The sequence below is a fragment of the Capsicum annuum genome, chromosome 6 (assembly GCF_002878395.1).
Source record: "Capsicum annuum cultivar UCD-10X-F1 chromosome 6, UCD10Xv1.1, whole genome shotgun sequence".
Taxonomy (NCBI): domain Eukaryota; kingdom Viridiplantae; phylum Streptophyta; class Magnoliopsida; order Solanales; family Solanaceae; genus Capsicum; species Capsicum annuum.
The window spans coordinates 13,463,107-13,484,453 of NC_061116.1; the positions used below are offsets into that span (position 1 = coordinate 13,463,107).

At 34.1% G+C, this 21,347-nt stretch overlaps 1 protein-coding gene across 3 annotated transcripts; it reads left to right on the forward strand.

Annotated features, from left to right (window-relative positions):
• The first annotated feature begins 5,546 nt into the window (after positions 1-5,546).
• Positions 5,547-20,171, forward strand: LOC107856244 (ras-related protein RABE1c). 3 transcript variants are annotated; one of them, XM_016701231.2, is made up of 9 exons: positions 5,547-5,686; positions 5,902-6,035; positions 18,083-18,155; positions 18,247-18,347; positions 18,767-18,832; positions 19,030-19,127; positions 19,351-19,413; positions 19,488-19,580; positions 19,766-20,171. In XM_016701231.2, exons 2-9 carry the CDS (start codon positions 5,963-5,965, stop codon positions 19,847-19,849), a joined length of 651 nt encoding a protein of 216 aa, XP_016556717.1. In that variant the 5' UTR covers positions 5,547-5,686; positions 5,902-5,962; the 3' UTR covers positions 19,850-20,171. The 3 variants fall into 3 exon arrangements, with proteins under 3 accessions (XP_016556717.1, XP_016556719.1, XP_016556718.1); XM_016701233.2 differs by having other exon boundaries at positions 5,589-5,686; positions 5,905-6,035; XM_016701232.2 differs by having other exon boundaries at positions 5,681-5,819.
• The last annotated feature ends 1,176 nt before the right edge of the window (positions 20,172-21,347 follow it).

Below are 21,347 nucleotides of genomic sequence, written 5' to 3' on the forward strand. Positions count from 1 at the left end.
GACCTTATGAATTCGAACCTATCAAACTTAACTATACAATGTAGGATCTTGTTTGAATGATCAATGCCTAATCGGTTAAGAACTCCATTCACAAAAAATCATTGTACTTTATCTGTGTTGTCCCGATGACCTTATCAGTAAAATATTACTCCTACACATGAAAGTGGATCCATCCATCTGCACACACCTTATTCTTCCTAACCCATTTATGGCTTAATTTGAATAAACAGATGACTAACTCGTTGCAACAGATGATACATCTATTAAAATTATCAAATAATTATAGATATTTGTTACGATAGATGATCAATTTGTAACAATATATGACTTATCTGTTGGAAAAATCAAATAGATATATCCATCTATTGCTACAGATTGTCAGTGTGTTGTAAATTATCAAACACATAGAATACATTTTCCAATAGATTACCCATTTGTTAGATTTATTTTAAAGCAATTTTTTTTTTCTTTTTGAAATACAATAAAGATAAACTGTTGTATTTAGATCCATTTTTTTAATTCACATATTTGAAAAGTCATCAATTTTATTTAATTAAGGGATGTAATTATTAAAAAAGAGGTGAATAGTCGTGGCTTTTTGACTTAACCCATTCGAATTTAATTCTTTATAAATAGGTCCCTCCTTACTCGTTCATTCTACTCCACTTCTAGATATGATTGATCTAGATTTGTACAAGGTGAGTCATTTTGAGTCCTTGAGGAAACCTGAAAGGCAGATTCATGAACTCCAGAGGGAGTTGGACGACTTCAGAGCAAGGCTGAGGAGGGCCCTGCTGCTGTCGGATTATGATTGGCCGGTTGACAATACTCCTCCTCCTACTACTACTACTAATAATAATGATAATAATAATAGTAGCAATAATAATTAGGTTATGTTTTTTCTTTTAGCGTATGTATTTTCTTTTTTTATATCGGATCTACCCAAGGGTATGTTATTTTATTATATATATTTGTATATAATGGATTCAAAAATCTATGTTTGGTCGACTTTGGATTTTTAATTCTTATTTAATAGTTAATTTTCATTCTGTCTATTCCTTATTCTCAACATGTCGATGGTTGGAGGTAGGGATTGAGCGTTTGTGGTAACGAATGAACCATATGTTGCAACAAATGGTTAATCTGTTGCGCAGATGGATCATATGTTGCAACAGACGATTATTAATAAAAAAGATTATTGTTATTGAGAGGGTAAAAAGTCATGATTTTTTGATTATTTAATATGAAAAATGGTTCATCAATAAATAATAAGAAAATAAATGATAAACACAATTTATAACTGTAAAAGAATGATTATTTAATTTTTTTAATTATTTATTTATTATATAATAGAAAAGTCACAGCATTAGATTAATTAAGGTATATGATGGTTGTTAAAAAAAAGGTAAACAATCGTGACTTTTTGTCAAACACATTCTAAACAAGCTGATGCATCAAATTCCCCATCTGTTGCGACTGATGAATTAGTTGTTAGAAGAAATCAAAAAACCCCTAAAATAGATGGTCGATTTATTGCAACAGATGGTATATATGTTGTCTGATGCAACATATATACAATTTGTTGCCACAACTCAATAAAAATGGCTATTATTTTATTAAAGAAACGATTATTGAAAACGTGTCTTCAAATTTTTAATTGAGAAAAAAGTTATTTAAATTTAAGAACAAATTAATAATAATAAACTGAAAAGTCATGACTTGTCACAATAATAAAAAAACTCACCAGCTTGATTTAATTAAGCCATTTTTTTCATAAAAAATAAATACAACAACAACATACCCAGTGTATCCCCACCTAGTGGAGTCTGGGGAGGGTAGAGTGTACGCAGTCCATACAACTACCTCAGGTGAAGTAGAGAGGTTGTTTCCGATAGACCCCCAACAATAAGGAAACAAATGATAAACACAATTTATAATAGTAAAAAAATGGTTATTTAATTTGAATAATTGATGTTAATATTAAATAGGCGACAAGTAGTGACTTTTTGCCATTTTTTTAAAGCTGTTTTTTAATTTATATAATAAAAAAATCACTAAATTTGGATTAATGATATGATGATTATTAAAAAAAAAGATAGATTATATGTTGCAACAGATAGATTATCTGATGCAACAAGTTGTCGATTTGTTGCAACAGATGATACATCTGTTGTCACAGATGGGTATCTGATGCAACAAATATAGAATTTGTTGTCACGGCTCAATAAAAATGGTTATTGAAAAGAACTAATTAATAATAATAAGCTGAAAAGTTATGACTTATCATAATATTCAAAAAAATCAGTCAGCAGCTTAATTTAATTAAGTCATAACTTCTCACAGTAATTAAATATGTAATTAATAAATGGAGTTGAACAGTCGCGCTTTTTTGTCTAACTCATTCAAATTCAATCCTCTATAAATAGGTTCTTGCTTACTTACTCATTCATTCTACTACACTCTATTTATTTCTTACATCTTGTCTTTCATATTACACCTTCAACCACTTTCTCTTCCCTGACTTAGGTAAGTTTTTTTATTGCTTTGTGAGTAAATATACCCCAATTGGTAGTATACGTTGTATTATATTCGAATTCTTTTCTTTACTTTTATTTTTATGTTTTTTGTCAATTCATGTATGTTCTAGATATGGTTGATCCACTGTGGGACGTTGCTTTTCTGCAAGACCCCGTGCGGGAACTTCAGAGGGAAGTTCATGATCTGTAGTGGGAGTTGGGCGTCGTGAGAGCAAGGATGCTCTAGAGATCCGTAGGCTTAGGAGGACTCTGCTGCTACCGGTTGAAGATTGGCTAGCTGACAATAACAATAATAATGATGATGATAATAATAATAATAATAATTAGATTATCTTTTTCTTTTAGCCTACGTATTTTTATTTGTTTTTGTTTAGTAAAAAAAATTTATGTTTGATCGACTTTGACGTTTTAATTCTTATTTAATTTTCATTATGTCTTTCTTCTTCTCAGCAAACATGTCGATGATTAAAAAATAATTTGAATCCAGTAGCAATTGTAAGAGTTGAAATATATTGGTTATTTATAAGGTTTGTGGCAGGAGCTGTATTGTGTTGTTCCAAACAGATTACTCATCTGTTACAACAGAATAATTATTGTTGCAATAGATAAATAGTCTGTTACAACAGATAAATATTCTATTGCAATAGATTACTCGTCTGTTGTAACAGATAAGTAATACGTTGCAACAGATAACTAGTCCGTTGCAACAGATAATTATTCTGTTGCAAAAGATTACTCATCTGTTCGATTCATGTTACGGGCACTATAGGATCATAAACATGAATCCAACATATGAGTCTTCTGTTGCAACAGACTTAGTGTTCTATTTAAATTGTGGGCTCTTATATTGTATTCATGAATAAGTTCTATCCATTGTTGAAAAAACAACAGTAGCAGTGTCATCTAAAAATCATAATTTTATTTTCCAAAGTCACCTGTGAAGTAATGATAAAGTGGAAAGTGATGTACGAAATAAAATTTCACCTAAAAATTGGTCAAGTAGCAGCAGTAGCGGTAAAACACAACAACAGTGTTCGACAAGAAGAAGATGAAGATAATAATAAAGTAGAAGATGATGTTAATGAAGCAGAAGTTGATGAATAAAGCAGCAGCAACAATGAACAACAAAAATACAAAGAGAGAGAAAACAACAACAGATGAGAAGAGAGAGAAATGTGTCTTTTTTTCTCCATTTTCTGTTATATTAACAAACATTTGGATCAAAATATAAATTTAGAAACTTGTGGGTTATTTTTAAATTTTACCAACTTTCTTAATTCATAATAAAGTAATTGTCACATCTACTCAATTATTAAGAATTAAGTTATCTACACCTTATTTTCAAATTCTTTTGTCACTTTTAGCTCAAACCCCCCCCCCCCCCCCCGCCCCGGCCCCCTATATTATATATATGTCATTTGATTAAAAAAAAATCCTACTTAGTAATCATTTATTTTACACCTTTTTTTTTTCTTTTATGTATTGCGGACATTGTTGACGTATTTTTCATTTTATTTCAAAATAGAAGCTTCACTCCAACTTCAAAATGTAGATATTCTCCCTATCTTGTACTGTAAATATTTTTTTTTTTTTTTTTTTATATATTTTGATCATTGACTTATTTTTTATTCAAAAAATTAGCAGTTTGAAGTTTGAGATTGGGTTGAATCAAACATTTCCCGTACAAACATTTAAAAAACAAATCTCTTGAATTTCATATTTTTCAAAATTTTTTTATTATTGTTTAAAATATAAAAGTCAATTGAATTCAAGTATGATGGACAACACATTTTTGTCATATTAAATCTAATTAATGATATTCAATAATATTAAAAGCTTACTTATAAAATACTATAATTAATAAGTTTTCAAAGAATATCGAATTTTGACACTATTAAATATAGAGGTGTACCGGTCAAGTTCAAAGCCTGAGTTCGCCTCTAAAAAGGGCAGCTCGCCCCTGACTCACACCCCTAATGAAAAACGTTGAGGACGAAAAATAGGTGATACGATGACACCTTCTAACAATAGTGGAAGATACAAACGCTTTAATGGACTTTTGTAAAGCTAAATACAACACACATGCAGGGAAGGAAGAAAATGCAATAACTGATTACTATGCAAACTCGGCTTTGGAGAGATCAGACAGAAAGAATTCAGCTTCACAGAGATATGGCTAAGTATGGTAAGGTCCTAATCAACATGAACAAAGTCTAATCTCCACAATTAGGTTCAACAATAAGAGAATAACAAATTGATGACCACAAAAATAGAAGATAAAGGCAACCAACAAATCTGGTAATAAGTATTGACGATTTACCATTGCGATTAATTAAGAACATCCAATAGAGAGTACATAATATAAAAGAAATAGCCATAGATTACACAATATACAACTTTATCCAATTCTAGATGGACAACTTGCTCTATTCTTAAGTTTTCTTATTTTAGCTAATTCCAATTTTAAACACTTTTTGAATACTTATTCTTTTTATATAATTATCAATAAATCATTTTAAACACTTTTGTAAATATTAATTCTTTTTATATAATTATCAATAAATCATCTCATCACATTCCATTAATTAACCTCAAATAAATTCAAGATGGTAATTATTCGACAGAACCGACACAATTTCTAAATTATTCCCAAATAATCTAACAATTGTACTTAGGTGATCATATTTTGTAAATATGACTCAAAACTCGAGCTCACAAAATACAGCTCAACAATATTAAAAGGCAAAACATTTCAATAATAAGGCCCCATTTAGCCATGAAATAATAATATTTTTTAAGTTGGAATTGGAGTTAGAGTTAAAGTTAGGGTTGATATTGTGTTTGATTACTACTTTCTCTATTTTAAAAAGAATTATGTATTTTTCTTTTTAATTTATTTTAAAAAAAATAATTCTTTTTTTATAATATTTTAATTTAATTTTACAGCTAATATATTTAAAATCAAAAGATTAAAGAATATTTTAGTACATTAATATAGCTTTAATTTAGCAAGATTTAAATTTTTTTTGTATTTTCTTAAACTATATGTAAGTTAAACTAGATCTCCACGTTTTCAAAAATTAGTTCGCTGCTTTAAAGAGCGCGTGAGCACCGTAAATATCCCTTCCTCCGTCCTCTAACGTGCAAAGGTATAATTTGAAATCAGAGCATAAATTTTTCAAAAAATACATTTGATTAATTTTCGGCGATGGGTGCATTGCGTAATTGCAATTGTTTTAACGCTAGATCTACTAATGAACCACTCCAATGCCGCTCCATAATGTATCATATATATTGGTCTGCCTAAATTTGCAATTTTTTTATTTTTTTTGGTTAACTCATTTTTGTGATTAATTGTGCGTAGAAGAGGTGTGTGGATATTGAGTCAATCAAAATTTTAGTGGACACTTTGTCGTGATTATTCAATGGCCGCACCACCGGCAAGGGTACGAGCAGATTACGATTACCTCATAAAGCTTCTGTTGATCGGCGATAGCGGTAAGTGATTTATGATATCTTCCTCTCTCTCTATACCCTTTATCTATCATTGGTACACTAGACTTACCTTTCATTTCTACTAGACACTGTTTTCGTAACTCAAACTTGAGACCTCGGTACTTTACTAGACCTCCGTACTTTACCTGTTACACTCAGGCTCCCCTTCATCTATCACATCTTGGTAAATTTCTAAATTATTTTTTAATTGGATTAGCGTTTTAAAATGTTGATTTTTCTTCATTTTTGGCTGTATTGAGACTCACATAATTGACTTCTATACCAATAAAACAACAACATACCCAGTGTATTCGCACAAAGTGGAGTCTGGGGTAATGTGTACGTAGTTTATATCACTATCTTAGATGAAGTAGAGAGGCTGGTTCGGGTAGACCCTGACTCAATACAAATAACTGTATAACAAATAAAAAATATAAAAGCATCCCACAAAAAGAGATATCACATTGTTAGATAATAAAGGAAACAAGACACCCACAAGGTAATACTATACACTAGCTATTCAAAATCACAGACATCACCAAAACACCACAGACTCTGACTATAAGAAACTACAGACATAGAAACAACAAAACACTCTTTCCTACTATTACGGGCTCACTCCTACCTACTAACCCTCTACGCTAATCCGCGTCCTCTGCACCTTCTATACGAATCAAGCATTTAAATCAAAAGAACAACTTTAAGTTTATCAGATTTGGTAGTTTTGTTGTATTCTTCTCTGTGGTACTTTGCTACATTCTCATGACTATGCAAATGATTAACCTCTAATGGTCTTGCCTGCTATTTATCTTGATCTTTTTTTTTTTTTTTGCGTTATTTGTCCCTGGTTGTAACTTGTTTATGAAACATATTAAAGAGTATATGCTGCACCAATAGCGCGTGCAGCTAAGTTGCTCGGACTATTCGAAAATGTCATGGGGTACGTGTTGGATCCTACAAAAGTAGTACATTTTCGAATGATCTGGCACGGGTGCGACAACATATTTGGAGAGTTCGAGCAACTTAGGACTGTAGTAGGTTAATGGGAGATACTGAGGGATGACTTGTCAAGTGACCAGGATATGGCTCGTGAGTGTAGTGGTGGGTAAATATACTGTACACTAGGTGGAACTAGGATAGTCAAGCAACATTATTATCATGGTGGGCGATATTTTCTCAAGTCTGTGGAGTAGCTTATATGTTTTGTTTACCAGTTTCTTTATTAGAAATGTCAATATCCTAAATAACATAATTATCTTGCTCCTCCTTATATGGAATTCTAGTTATGATACTTTAGGTAACTCTATTTCAATACTAAGTTTGTTTCTTATCACATAAGTAGAGTTCAAATGTAGAGGGTAATAGAGAATTTGTGTTGCAACACTAATCAGAAAAAAAATGTGGCAAATCTTTCCCTGGAGGCAGTGTAGAGATGATAAGGCTTTGAAGGCTATCAGGCATTATATTTGTTATCCCCCTGATCTATGTTGCTCGGACTCTTCAAAAATTTTGTTGGGTGCGTGTCGGATCCTTCAAAATTAGTATATTTTTGGAGGACCCGATACGGGCATGACAATATTTTTGGAGAGTCCGAGTAACTTAGCCCCTGATTCAATTTGGTTGTTTTACTTTCCGTTTTAGTCCATTTCAAAAAGAATGTTCCTTTCCTTTTTGGCAATTCTTCAACTTCAACTTTCCACATGACATGTTTAAGACCACAATATTAAACGACCTTTTGGTACATTCTAGTTATCTTTTGTTTAAGATCACAAGATTTTAAAGTCTTAATTACTTAAACTCACTAGAATAACAAATAGAAACAGAGGGAGTCCTTGTTTTCATAATGTAGTTCGTCCTGCACCAGATAGTTTAAACTCCTTTATTAAATGTCTTAGATACATGAGTAGAGGATATAGGTTGGCTGCAGTCTGCTGCCAAATAGGAGCTGTATTGTCAGCTTTTCTTTGTAATTAACTATTAGAGTGCGTGCCCTACTGATTACCTTATTTCAACCCAACAGTTTCCTATTAATGGGACATATTAACTAACGCGTTCCTATCTGGCTAAAACAATAAGTTAATCACATAGTGATGTTTACGTGGAAAACACCTGGCTCAAAGAGGTGTAAAAAACCACGACCTGTACCTCTATAGTTTAACCCAACTCCACTAAAACAACTGAGCCTCAACAATCAACAAATTACAAGACTCTTGTAAACTAGGAATTAAACTCTAACTCCTATTTTTGCAAAACACAAACCTTCCCCAAGGTGAGTGTTCCTAAGTCTTCGAGTTCCTCAACTTGAAGACAATATTCGTACCTCAGTTTATACTCTACTGAGACTAGGATTAAACTCACAATACAACTCAAAACCAATCCTAATACATAAAGTCTAAGACTCCTTAATTCTAAGTATTTGGAACAGGTGCAATGATGATATCTTTAAGATGGTGAACTGCACAGATAATTTGTCGATGTGTTTCTTTCTTTGTAAGTGCGTGAGAGATTAAGTAAGTCTCTCCCTCGATATAAAAACAACTCTGCAAAGAGTCCTTCAATGTCATCAGTCTTCTATCTTCCTTTGAACTCTTCACTCAACAGAGTTTGTTGATTATTCAAAGTCCTTTTTCAACCCAATCTCCTTAATTGAGTGAAACTCTTTCTTCAGCTTATCTTCCAGTGTTTTACTCAATCACCACTTCTTCTTTCACACGTGATCAATCATTATGATTGTATCAAGAGTGCTTATCCATTCCTGACTGTAAGCGAACTTGGCTGTTTCCCCTAGTGAGATCTGACTTCTGTCTTCATGTGATTGGACCAGCTTGAGTAACATGTTTCATTTACATGTCAATCATCAAAACTTCACTCTTTTAACAAATTCCCCCTTTTTTATGATGACAAACCTACTTCCTTGATGCAAACATTATAATCCCTGAAACACTTAGTCAAGAGTAGGCACTAAAATGAAACAGATTAGTCATTAGGTTATAAACATTTGCACAACTCATCTTCCCTTTTTTTACATCATCGAAAAGCTGGTACAAGATAAGCCAAGAGCAAAAAATAGAGGATTGAAAGAAAATGAAAGAAAAGACTGGAGCTATCACTAAAACAAGCAGAACATGAAAGAAAAGACAAATAATGCATAAAAGTGTACAAGGATTGAGGTTAACGAGCAAAAGAAGCCATATCATGAAAACACCAACACATGATAACATGCAATCAATTCAAAACAACAAGATAAAATAGAAAAAAAAATCCTAGGGCTCTAAGAGTTGATGAAGATGGAAGGAACAAAAGGACGCAACTAGGTCAGCCAATGAACAGTTTCAAGATTTTTAGTGCGTTCACAAGAAAGATCAGCTTAAAGAGAATTGATTTTGGAAAGAAGCATTATTCTCTCAGCCTCATGATCAGCCCGAGCTGTTACCAGAGTAGCATTCTTCTTAGCAAGAACATTTTGGAGAGCAACAGTTCGAACAAGGAGCTCCATTTTTTCAGTATTATGAACAGCTCGAGCAAATATCAATTCAGATTGAGCAACTTCTAAGTAAGTAGGCTGAGCATTTTTAGATGTTTGATGTTCAAGGTCCTTTTCCAGTTCTGATTTAGAAAGTATATTTCTCAACCTTTTCATAGGATTAGCAAGACTCCTTATTGAACCAGGTAGTGCCATATGATTCTCTTGATGATTGAGGGTCTCAGGAGTTTCCTCAATCTTAAAGTTTGTATCTTGCTCCGTGAGTTTCCTCAGAACTGGAGGAATCAGAAGGAACAAGTTTTACAACTTGTTTCTTAAAAGGAGAGAAGGATTTTGACTAAGCGAATTCTGAAGATGATTTAAAAATAGGATGTTCCACCGATTTTCCCATTCTCATAGAATAACGCAACACGTCTGAAGAAAAAGAGGCAGGGGTAGGAATAGGTGTTGCAACATGCCTTTTTTTGTTGACGTGAAGAAGATTAGTAGGGAATATGGAGAACGGGTTTCGAAGGTTAGTCAGACAGAAAAATCTGAAAGCTTGTCGGGGATTGTAAAGAAATGTGACTGGTGGTTTTGGGAGGAGTATGAGGCACCAATTTGGTAATGTGAGATTCGCTGGGTGGTTTGGATTTGGTTGTATCGAAAGAAGATGAAGAGAAAGTCATGGAGAAAGAGGGAGAAACACACTCTATATGAAAAGAGAGAGATCAGTATGAATGTTGACTTAATGTTGACTTTTGGGTGAGGCAATTTGTGGTACATAAGGTGTGACGATGGAATTGTAGTTGAAGCAGAGGTCTGATGGGAGTATGTTTGTAGTATTTTGAAAAATATAGACTCTTGGGACTTGGTTGTTACAGACTTGAATAGTTTAGGGATCAAATAAGCTTAGTTGTTTTATCAAACTGATTTTAGAAAAGATTAATTAAGATCATACCTGGTGGGTTTCAAAACATAACCAAAATCACTTGTATGAATCGGTATCTCTGCACAATTAAATACACAATTTAGTCAAGTCCTTCAAAATTATGGAATTAGGACACATAACTTAATGTGCAAAACCGAATTACTCAACATTTTAGTTGGGACATAGACAAGAACTGAGATTTCTAGTCAATCATCAAGGGGAGTTTATGCAATCTTAATCATCCCTTATTCTCTGTTCTTTTCAAAATGCTCTCTGCTCAATGTCTTAGTGAAACTATCAGCTATTTGGTCCTCAGTAAAACAGAACATGATGGATATAAGACCTTTTTCAATATTATCTCTAAGAAAATAGTGTCTAATATCTATATGTTTAGTTATTTTATGTTGCACAGGATTCTTTGCAATATTGATGACACTTGTATTATCACAAAAGATAGGAACACAACCTACATCCATACCAAAATTCATGAGTTATTGCTTGATCCACAACAATTGAGTACAACATGAACCAGCAAAGACATACTCAGCTTCAGCAGTGGACAATGCTGCTACTGAACTTTTTTCTTAGTGGACTAGGTAATTAGAAATGATCCAAGAAAGTGTGTCATACTTGTATTGCTTTTTTGTCCACTAAATAAATGCATAATCAGTATCAGAGTAACTTACCAACTTAAAGTTACTCCCTTTAGGGTACCACAAACCAAGATCAGTGGTTCCCTTGAGATATTTGAAGATTTTCTTCATAGCCTTTAGATGAGACTACTTGGAATTTGCTTGAAACATTACACATAATCCTACACTAAACACAATATCATGCCTGCTTACTGTGAGATATAACAGTGACCCAATCATCCCTCTAAACAACTTTTGATCCACAGATGAACCTGTTTTATCCATATCCAGCGTAGTGGCAGTGGTAATTGGAGTGCTGATTTCCTTGGCTTTTTCCATGGAGAATTTTTTTGAGAAGTTCTCTCACATACTTTTATTGATGAATCAAGATTCCAGAAGGTGATTGTTGGATTTTCAGGCCTAATAAAAAGGTTAGCTCTCCCATCATACTCATCTCAAATTCACAACTTTTGTGTTTGGCAAAGTCATGAGTCATGTTGATGTTTGTGAAGCCAAATATGATGTCATCAACATATACCTGCACTATCAACAAATCTTTCCCATTAGTTTTTAAAAAGAGAGTGTTGTCAAATTTACCTCTAGTGTGTCCATGCTCCATAAAAAATTTTGACAACCTCTCATACCAAACTCTTAGAGCTTGCTTTAGTCCATACAAAGCCTTATCAAGCTTGTACACATATTTAGGAAATTCCTTACTTTCAAACCAGGAGGTTATTTCACATAAACTTCCTCTTTAAGAATTTCAAGAATGCACTCTTGACATCTATTTGGTAAAGTATGAATTCCTTATAAGCAGCAAAGGCCACAAGAAGTTTGATAGCCTCAAGTCTTGCCACAAGTGCAAAAGTCTCATCAAAATCTATGCCTTCTTTCTGATTGTATCCTTGAACCACCAATCTGGCCTTGTTCCTTGTAACTGTTCCATGTTCATCAACTTTTTTTCTGTACACCCACTTAGTTCCAATCGCAGTTCTGTCTTTTGGAGGTGGAACTAAGTGTCAAACCTTGCTTCTTTCAAACTGATTGAGCTCTTCTTGCGTGGCTATGGTCCAATCAGTATCAAGATGTGCTTCATTACCTTCTTTGGTTCAATCACAAACAAGAAGGCTTTGAAAACACACAGGCTCCTCAGTCCTGATCTTGTGGTAATTCTCGAGGTGAGATCAGTGAGAATATTTTCTATAGGATGAGATCCTTGATACTTGTATCCTTTTAGGATCAATCCTTGAGAGCTGCTAGGATCAACATGATTAGTTTGAGCAGGAGTAGATGGTGGTTCAGTTCCTCCTGTCAGAATGCCTCCAAATTCAGTTCCCCCTGTTGAGGTGCCTCCAAATTTGGTTTCTCAGGTTGATGGACCAGGTTGCGCAACCTGTTCCATTGACTGTTCTTCAGAGTCACTTTCTTCCTTCATGTTAGTCTCAACACAAGATTTATCAAATACTACATGTACACTTTTTCCAACATAATTTGTTCTATTGTTTAAGACCCTGTAAGCTTTGTTATGATGTAAATATCCTAGGAAGATTCCCTCATCACTTCTAGCATCAAATTTTCCTAAATTCTCTTTGTCATTATTATGAATAAAACACTTGTAACTAAAGGTTCTAAAGTGAGAGATATTAGGCTTTCTTCCTTTTAGTAATTTATAGGGAGTCTTTTCTAGAATAGGCCTGATCATGCATTTATTTATAATGTATGTAGCAGTACTGATTGCTTTAGCCCAAAGATTTTTTGAAAGATTTCATTCAGGCATCATTGTTCTGGTCATATCTTCCAATGTCCTATTTTCCTTTCTACTACTACATTTTGCTGAGGTGTTATGAGAGTAGAAAAATTGTGATCTATACTATTTGTAGAACAGAATTCTAAAAACTTTGCATTATCAAATTCTGTGCCATGATCAGATCTCATGGAAATTAGGGAAGTGCCTAGCTTCTTTTCCATTTTCTTAATGAATATGAAAAAGACATCAAAAGCATCTTCTTTGGAAGCTAAAAAGAGTGTCTAGGTAAACTTGGAATAACCATCAACAATCACAAAGACATATCTTTTTCCACCTCTGCTTTGAAGTCTCATTGGTCCATAAAGATCCATATGGATCAGGTCAAGGCACCTGACTATGCTGACATGGTTCTTTGATTTGAATGAGGACCTTACCTTCTTCCCCCTTATACATGCACTGCAAACTTTCTCATCCTTGAACTTAGTTTTGGGCAAGCCTAGTATCATGTCTTTGGAATAGAGTTTGTTTAATTGTTTCAGACTTGCATGTCCAAGTCTTTTATGCCATAGGAGGGGATCATTTTCTATTGCACTCAAACAAGTCAGCCTTGTTGCTGGCATATTTATTATATCAACCTTGTACACATTCTTGTGTCTTCTTGCAGTAAGTACAACCTCCTTGGTATCTGCCCTTTTTACTTTAACACCTGCAGAAGTAAAAATGACTTTGTTACCTTTATAATAGAGTTGTGATATGCTAAGCAGATTGTTCTTCAGTCTTTTCACAATGTAGACATCTTCCAGTTCCCTTGATTTAAAGGTCCCAATCTTCCTAACTCCTGTAATGGTTCCTTTTTTGCCATCACCAAAGGATACTCCCCCTCCACTTATTTTGGAGAGTGAAAGGAATTTTTTCTTATCACCAGTCATGTGTCTTGAGCAAGCACTATCCAAGTACCAGTGCTTCTTGCTTCCTTTCACTTTCTCCTGCAAAAAAGAAAACATTCAGGGGTTATATTTTGGAACCTAGACAAGCTTGAGTCCTAGCCCATCGAGGCAACAGGTTGTGTGATCTATTCCTCTGACCAGGTCTGTTGTTCATTTTATTTGTCTGGATTTTTATGAAGTCAGATTTCAGTGCCAGCCTTGTACTCCTAGATCTGCTTTTAGCAACAATTGGACATTCAGTAGTTGGGTGATCATGGTTACCACATATATAACATAGATCCTTAGTAACACGGTGGCTCTTATAAAATCCTAATCCATTCTTTTCATTGTGAGTTTTTTCACCCAATTGATGAACAATTCTTGAGGAATTTGTCCATCTATTAGCCATTTCAAGATCAAGTTTCAGTTTTGAGATTTCTTGATTTAACCTCTCTACCTTGTCCTTTTCATCACTACACTCTTGTTTGACCCTGGTCAATTCAAACTCAATTTATTCTTGTTCAGCATTTTTCATTCTTTTTCCTTTTTTTAGAAAGAGTTAGTTTTAAGATTTCAGTTTTTAAAATCAGATTTGAAGAATCAAGTTGACTAACTTGTTCCTTGAGAGTGTTGTTTTCCTTTTCAACAGTGTTTTTGCAAGTTTCCATATCAATTAGGTCAAACTTGAGACTTGCAACACTGTTGAATAACTCATCCCTATCAGAAGTTACTTCTTGGAAGTCATCAATTAAAGCACTCATTAGAGAAACAATCTTTTCTTTAGAAAATAAATGCACCTTATTTTTAAGTTCAGGAGCACTTACCTCAGAGGTATCATCTTCTTCTTCCTTGTCTGAATCTCCAATGACCATGAGAGCAGTTTCATCAATCTCTTCCTCATATGATCCTTCTGAGTCAGACCCCAAAGTAGCTACCATAGCATATTCTTCCTTTTCCCTTTTCTTAGCTTTTTCTTTCTACTCCTTCTTAGTTCTTTCTTTTCTCCATTCAATTTCCCAAACAGGACAATCTCGGATTTGATGATCAGTCTTGCCACACTTGTAACATCCAGTAGGATTATTGTTGGACCTCTTTTTGCTACTTGTTCCATTTTTCTTTTTGAAGACTGTTGAAGTTCTTGGTTATAAATGCCACCTGTTCTTCAATCAATTCAGGTTCTTCATCACTTTCAGAAGCCTTTAAGGCCAAAGGGTTTTCAAGAGTTGCCCTTTCCCTTTCCCTTTTTTTTTTACCTTCATCAATTTGCATCTCATAAGTCTTATGATTTCCTACAAGTTCATCCAAAGTCATTCCAGCAAGATCCTTCGCTTCCCTAATTGAAGTAACCTTAACGTCCCATTTGGACTTGGGTAAGACCCTTAACACCTTTTCAACTTGTTCCTCAGTAGTAATAGTTTCCCCAGGGATGTCAACTCATTGGTTAAGGCAGTGAGTCTTGACATCATCTAATGAAGAGATTCAATCTCCTTCAGTTTAAAAGACTCATATTCAGTGAATAGTAGAGCAATTCTGAATTTTACTTAAGTGGTACCTTCATGTGCATTCACCAAGGTATCCCAAATTTGCTTGGCAGTGGTGCAGGTAGATACCCTGTTGTATTCAGCAGGACCTAATCCACACACTAAAATGTTCTTAGCCCTTTAATGCAACCAGATCATCAACAGTAAACTCACTTCTCACCTTCTTAACTTATTCTCCATCAACTAAATTCATTGGAATAGTTGGACCATCAGTAATTCTGTCCCACAATTCATAATCTTTACCTTGGATGAACATTTTCATCCTAGCTTTTCACCACCTGAAGTGAGAGCCATAAAAAAGAAGAGGCCTAGTAGTGGATTGGCTTTCATTGTGACCAGTAGGAGGTGCGGAATTCATCATAGTGATCTTTTCTTAGGTGCTAGCCTTATGTAAGACAACCTCGCTCTGATACCACTTATTAGAGTACGTACCCTACTGATTAACTTATTTTAGCCCAACAGTTTTCTATTAATGGAAAAGGTTAACTAACGTGTTCCTATCTTGCTAAAACAGTAAGTAAATTACCTAGTGATGTTTACGTGAAAAACACTCGACTCAAAGAAGTGTAAAAACCACGACCTGTACCTCTACAGGATTTAAACCAACTCCACTAAAACAACTGAGCCTTAACAATCAATAAATTACAAGACTCTTGTAAACTAGGAATTAAACTCTAACTCCTATTTATACAAAACACAAACTTTCCCCAAGGCGAGTATTCCCAAGTCTTCGAGTTCCTCAACTTGAAGACAATATTCCTACCTCAGTTTATACTCCACTGAGACTGGAATTGAACTCACAATACAACTCAAGACCAATCCTAATGCATAAAGTCTAAGACTCCTTAACTCTAAGTATTTGGAACAGGTGCAATGATGATATCTTTAAGATGGTGAACTGCACAGATAATTTGTCGATGTGTTGCTTTCTTTGTAAGTGCATGAGAGACTAAGTGAGTCACTCCCTTGATATAAAAACAACTCTGCAAAGAGTTCTTCAATGTCATCAGTCTTCTATCTTCCTTTGGACTCTTCAACTCAACAGAGTTGTTGATAATTCAAAGTTCTTTTTCAACCTAATCTCCTTGACTGAGTGAAACTCTTTCTTCAGCTTATCTTCCAGTGTTTTACTCAATCACCACTTCTTCTTTCACACATGATCAATCATTACAATTGTATCAAGAGAGCTTATCCATTCCTGACTTTAAGCGAACTTGTCTGTATCCCCTTGTATCCCCTAGTGAGATCTGGCATCTGTCTTCATGTGATTGGACCAGCTTGAGTAACATGTTTCATTTACATGTCAATCATCAAAACTTTATTGATCTAACATTAACTGTTGCTTGAATCATAAAAAGAATATGGCATTGATTAATGTGTGTGCTTGGATTGTAGAGTCTTTATTATTGCTTGGAGTTATGTATGCTTCTGCAGGCACCTTTAGGACTAGAAGCAGCATGCATATGTCTGAGTTTTGGGTATGAGGGGTTCAAATGATCTTGATTATGAAGAGAATGAAAAGATGTGTGATTTTGGCTGGTTGCTTTTTTTTGTTAGTTTTAATCTCGGTATTTGGGCCACTTTTTTCTGCATCAGCTGTTGTGGGTGCTCAGTTGAACTATCGTAATTTTTGTTGTTCTCATTGATTCATTCTAGCAAGCATGTTTTATTTCGAGATGAGCTCTATTAACTTGGACTTATTAGTGCTGATGAGATCATGATTTAATATGATTGGCTCAATAGCCAGGATATAATTCATGTCGATGGCAAAATATTCTTCTGTGAAATCATTAGCATACATGCTTTCTTTATTGCATCTATAGTTAGTTATACACTTGATTACACAATTATATCGAGTTTTAGATGTTCCTTTATAACTGAAACATGATTTGAAGGATGACCTAACAATGTGGCCTAATTTATTTGTATTCAGTTCTTTCTACTTCACTCAGAACTGGAAATATTAGTTGCTCATCAGGAGTAGATGAAATACTTTACCACCTTTTGTTATTAGCAGCAGTGGTAATTTCTCAAAAAAAAAAATGAGATTATTACTGTTATCATAAAAGGTGTAAAGTATTTCATCTATTCCTGATGAGCAGCTTATATGACCAGTCCAAATTAGCACTATTATCTCACTGCACCTCCTCACTAACTGTACAAGGATATATGTATTTCTTTGTTGTGGATAATTTTCCTCACTGCAATGTAGTGAGTTTTCCACACACTCATCGAGTAAACCGTCTTTCTTTTTGTAAGGACTAAGGAGATTGGCCCTGGGTTGAGTGATGATGTTTATTGCTTGACGTGTAAGTGGGGTGTTAACTTTGCATTATTTTTTTTTCCTTTTCCCTTGGGAAACGGGATGACAAGGGAAGAAGTTCAATGCTTACAGTTTGGTAGGATGATTTTATTTTCTCTATGCAGTTTTCTTGATATATTATCCCTTCCCTTAGAGATTCTTGGAGATGTTTGGAGGTAAAGGGACTGAGATTTTTTCAAGAAACTTTTTGGATGTAAATTGCTTGGGTGACCTTCTCAACCAAGGAATCTTCTTTCACTAGCATAACTCTCTCATGAAGAAAACTACAATATCCAAGTACATTCTTCATTTGAACAAACTTTTTCCGCAAAAATATTTTTTTGCAGTGACCTTTTTCAGAAAATTGTTCAGTCTGAACAGGTTTCTATTACGTGTCTTCTCCATTGTGATTGGAGACTATCTAATTCTCTGCATCATTTGGTCGATATAGAAAATGATGACTGAGTTTTCAGCTGAATATTGCTTATTTTTATCATGCACTCTACAGGTGTTGGTAAGAGTTGCCTTCTTTTGCGTTTTTCTGATGGTTCCTTTACCACAAACTTTATAACCACCATTGGGTTAGTTCTCTCCTTCTGGGTGCTATAAACGTGGTTTGTTTCCATAAATAAATGCTTCTCAAATTTGAATGAGTGTTATTTTTCCTGTCAGTATCGATTTTAAAATACGGACCATCGAGCTCGAAGGGAAAAGGATCAAACTACAAATCTGGGATACAGCTGGTCAGGAACGGTTCAGAACAATCACCACTGGTAAGTTTTGTCTGTTCAGCAGAAAATTTTTCATAATATAGAATTAAGGTCATCAACCTTCATTTGTTTTCGTAATTGATGTTTCGTGTTTTTTTTCTTAAAAAAAGCTTACTGTTTGTCATGTCATTGCCCCGTTTTGGTTCATCCCTACGGATCAATGTGATCCTTTATCCCCTGGTCTCGCTAAGTAGAAGTTGATTATAATGTACCTCGTGTATCAAGTTACTAGAAAGTTGAAGAAAAGCTTAATAAAGAAAAAGAAGAAAGCGATCAAGTTTGGAAATGTTTATACATTTTCCTTTTCTTCATAATACTTGAGCTTGCTTTTGTCTTAGAAAAACATTTCGTTTTAGATCCTGCATTATGGTTTTACATGTGTACTTATTTGGCTCCTTTTTTGTGCTTACAAATTTCTCCAGCTTACTATCGTGGAGCTATGGGTATATTGTTGGTTTATGACGTTACTGATGAATCGTCCTTTAACAGTAAGGTTCTTTTCCGTGCTACTCATGTCATCTAAGATTTAGTTCTGTTAGAGCTCACCTTTCTTTTGACCCTGGTGAATTTTCTGGATGAGTCCAGATAACTCCGTCAACAGTTTCTTATGCAGGAGAATGTCTTTTTTTTTATGTTTTCCTTCCCTCTTGTGGATGGAGCATAATTGTCTTGTACCTGTTTGCAGATATCAAAAACTGGATTCGTAACATTGAGCAGCATGCTTCAGACAATGTGAACAAAATACTTGTAGGGAACAAGGCGGACATGGATGAAAGCAAGAGGGTAGATTCTTGTTTGGCTCAACTATTTATCAGTCACCTTACATATTCTGCCCTCCCACCCCCTTAAAAGGGAAGAATTCCATAAAAATGCAAGACAGCAGAACCTGAAAACACGAAAGAGCAAGAAAATGGTTGATGCAGTAAAAAATAAGTTTGGATTTGTAAACGAATAGTAAGTACGATCTCTTAAATCTAATATTCTGCTGCATTGAACTTTTTTGTAGGCTGTCCCTACCTCTAAGGGCCAAGCACTTGCCGATGAGTATGGTATTAAATATTTTGAAACTGTAAGTATGGCATGAGAACCTACGGCAAGAATTACTTTTAGGTCTGCCTGTACTAAGAGATTGTTTCCATGCAGAGTGCAAAAACAAATCTTAATGTGGAACAAGTTTTCAGGTCAATAGCAAAGGATATAAAACAAAGGCTTTCAGAGACAGACTCCAAAGCAGAGGTATGGTTGAATTATTAGGAATTTCTCTTAACCCCCCACCCCCACCCCCCCTCACCCCCACCCCACACACAACCCTATTCAACAGAATAAAAAGGAGGAGTTGCATGGAGTGGGGTGAGAACGGAAAAAGAAAAACAGATAACCTTTTATCCATATGTTGAAGGCTAAGAGTTGTGCTGTTGCAGCCTTCGACGATCAAAATTAATCAACCAGACACAGGAGCTGGAGCTGGTCAACCTGGCCAAAAGTCAGCTTGCTGTGGGTCATAAATGGACTTATCCCTACTAGGAGCGCGTGCACTCATTGCTCTCCAAAACACCAAGAAGAGCAAGCAAAAGCTAATTTTGAAGGAAATATTTTGGGTGTTTGTAATACTTTTTATTGTTCATTCTTTTGAAACTTGTCTGAGAGTGTGAAGGATAGGTTGATTACAATTTGAGAAGTCAAAATTGTTGCTAACACCATTCCTATTCCATTTTCTACTTCAGTAGCTCAAGGATGTAAATGTGATGACCTAACGTTTTCTCAAGTTTACATGTAAGAAATACTACTTCTATAATGGATATATGTATTTTTTTTTTTGTTCGCAGATAATTAAGGAGGGTTTCTGCTAGAGTGTTGCAGTATTTTATTCATTAGAAGATATGGGTTAAGGATTGTGGGGACAGAGAAAAAGAGGTGAAACAATACATTAGTTTTTAAAAGGTTGAACACATCGACATGCCTCTCAACTTGACATAATCTTTTACTTTGATATCTAAAGTGAATGTTGTTCATTTGAAGTGTCTAAAGTAGCGATAAACTATGTTATTTTAGCACCTTTCATTGACATGACAAAATGAGTATAGGGCACACGCTTTTGGGTGCGTGATAACGTTATTTTAGCATATTTTTCATTTAATTTATTAACTTCTTCCTATTTTTTCGTCCCACTATCTTCAACCATTTTTTCAAGCTTAAACTCCTTTATTTGAATATTTTTTTTCAAACCGCTTCTAACAATATGATTTAAAAAGTGAAGAAAATAAAAATTTATCCAAAAATATATTTATGGAAAAAAAAACTAAAATTGAGTCATTAATTCAAACACGAAGAGTAATATATTGTATCATATGATAATTAACTCTTAAAAAATATTATTAAAATATAATTTGGTCTGCAAGATTTACTTCAAGCACCCTAACTTCAACTCCCAACAGAACCCATGTTTTCTTTTACTAGCTTAGTGTACGTGCTTTGCACGTATGAGTCACATCGATAACTAAAAATATATTCATAAGAAGAACACACTATTAAAAGGTAGCAATTAACGTTAACTTACATTCTATATGTACTTAAATAATAAAAAAAAAATTAATTTGAATCTCAAAATTTTAACTATACCACGCAAATTGAGACAAAGGAAATAATTTTAAAAATTATAAATCTCTAAATAATTTTTTGCCACAAGCTTATATCTTTTTGCATTAAGGTTAGGAAACACAATAATATCAACATTGAATAGATCTCTATTGCTCACTGTAAGTTTTGACTAGTTAAGCCATGGAAAACTTTGATATTGCTAGAAATTACTACATGGTTGGTTATAGAATTGGCTGAAAAATAGTTTGAAATATTATTATAACTTTTCATGGCTGAAAAACTGATTGAAATTATCACAAAAATTTAGCACGTAATCTAATAAAGATGAAAAATAGGATATCATGACGAATAAAAAATATACTATGTTCCATGACTGATCTTGGGGAGGAAAAATTAGCTAGTCCT

Coding starts and splice junctions, on each gene's coding strand:
- LOC107856244 (XM_016701231.2), top strand. CDS start 5,963: ATGGCCGCACCACCGGCAAGGGTACGAGCAGATTACGATTACCTCATA. Junction 18,156..18,246: donor AACTTTATAACCACCATTGG/GTTAGTTCTCTC, acceptor TTTTCCTGTCAG/TATCGATTTTAAAATACGGA. Junction 18,833..19,029: donor TGATGAATCGTCCTTTAACA/GTAAGGTTCTTT, acceptor ACCTGTTTGCAG/ATATCAAAAACTGGATTCGT.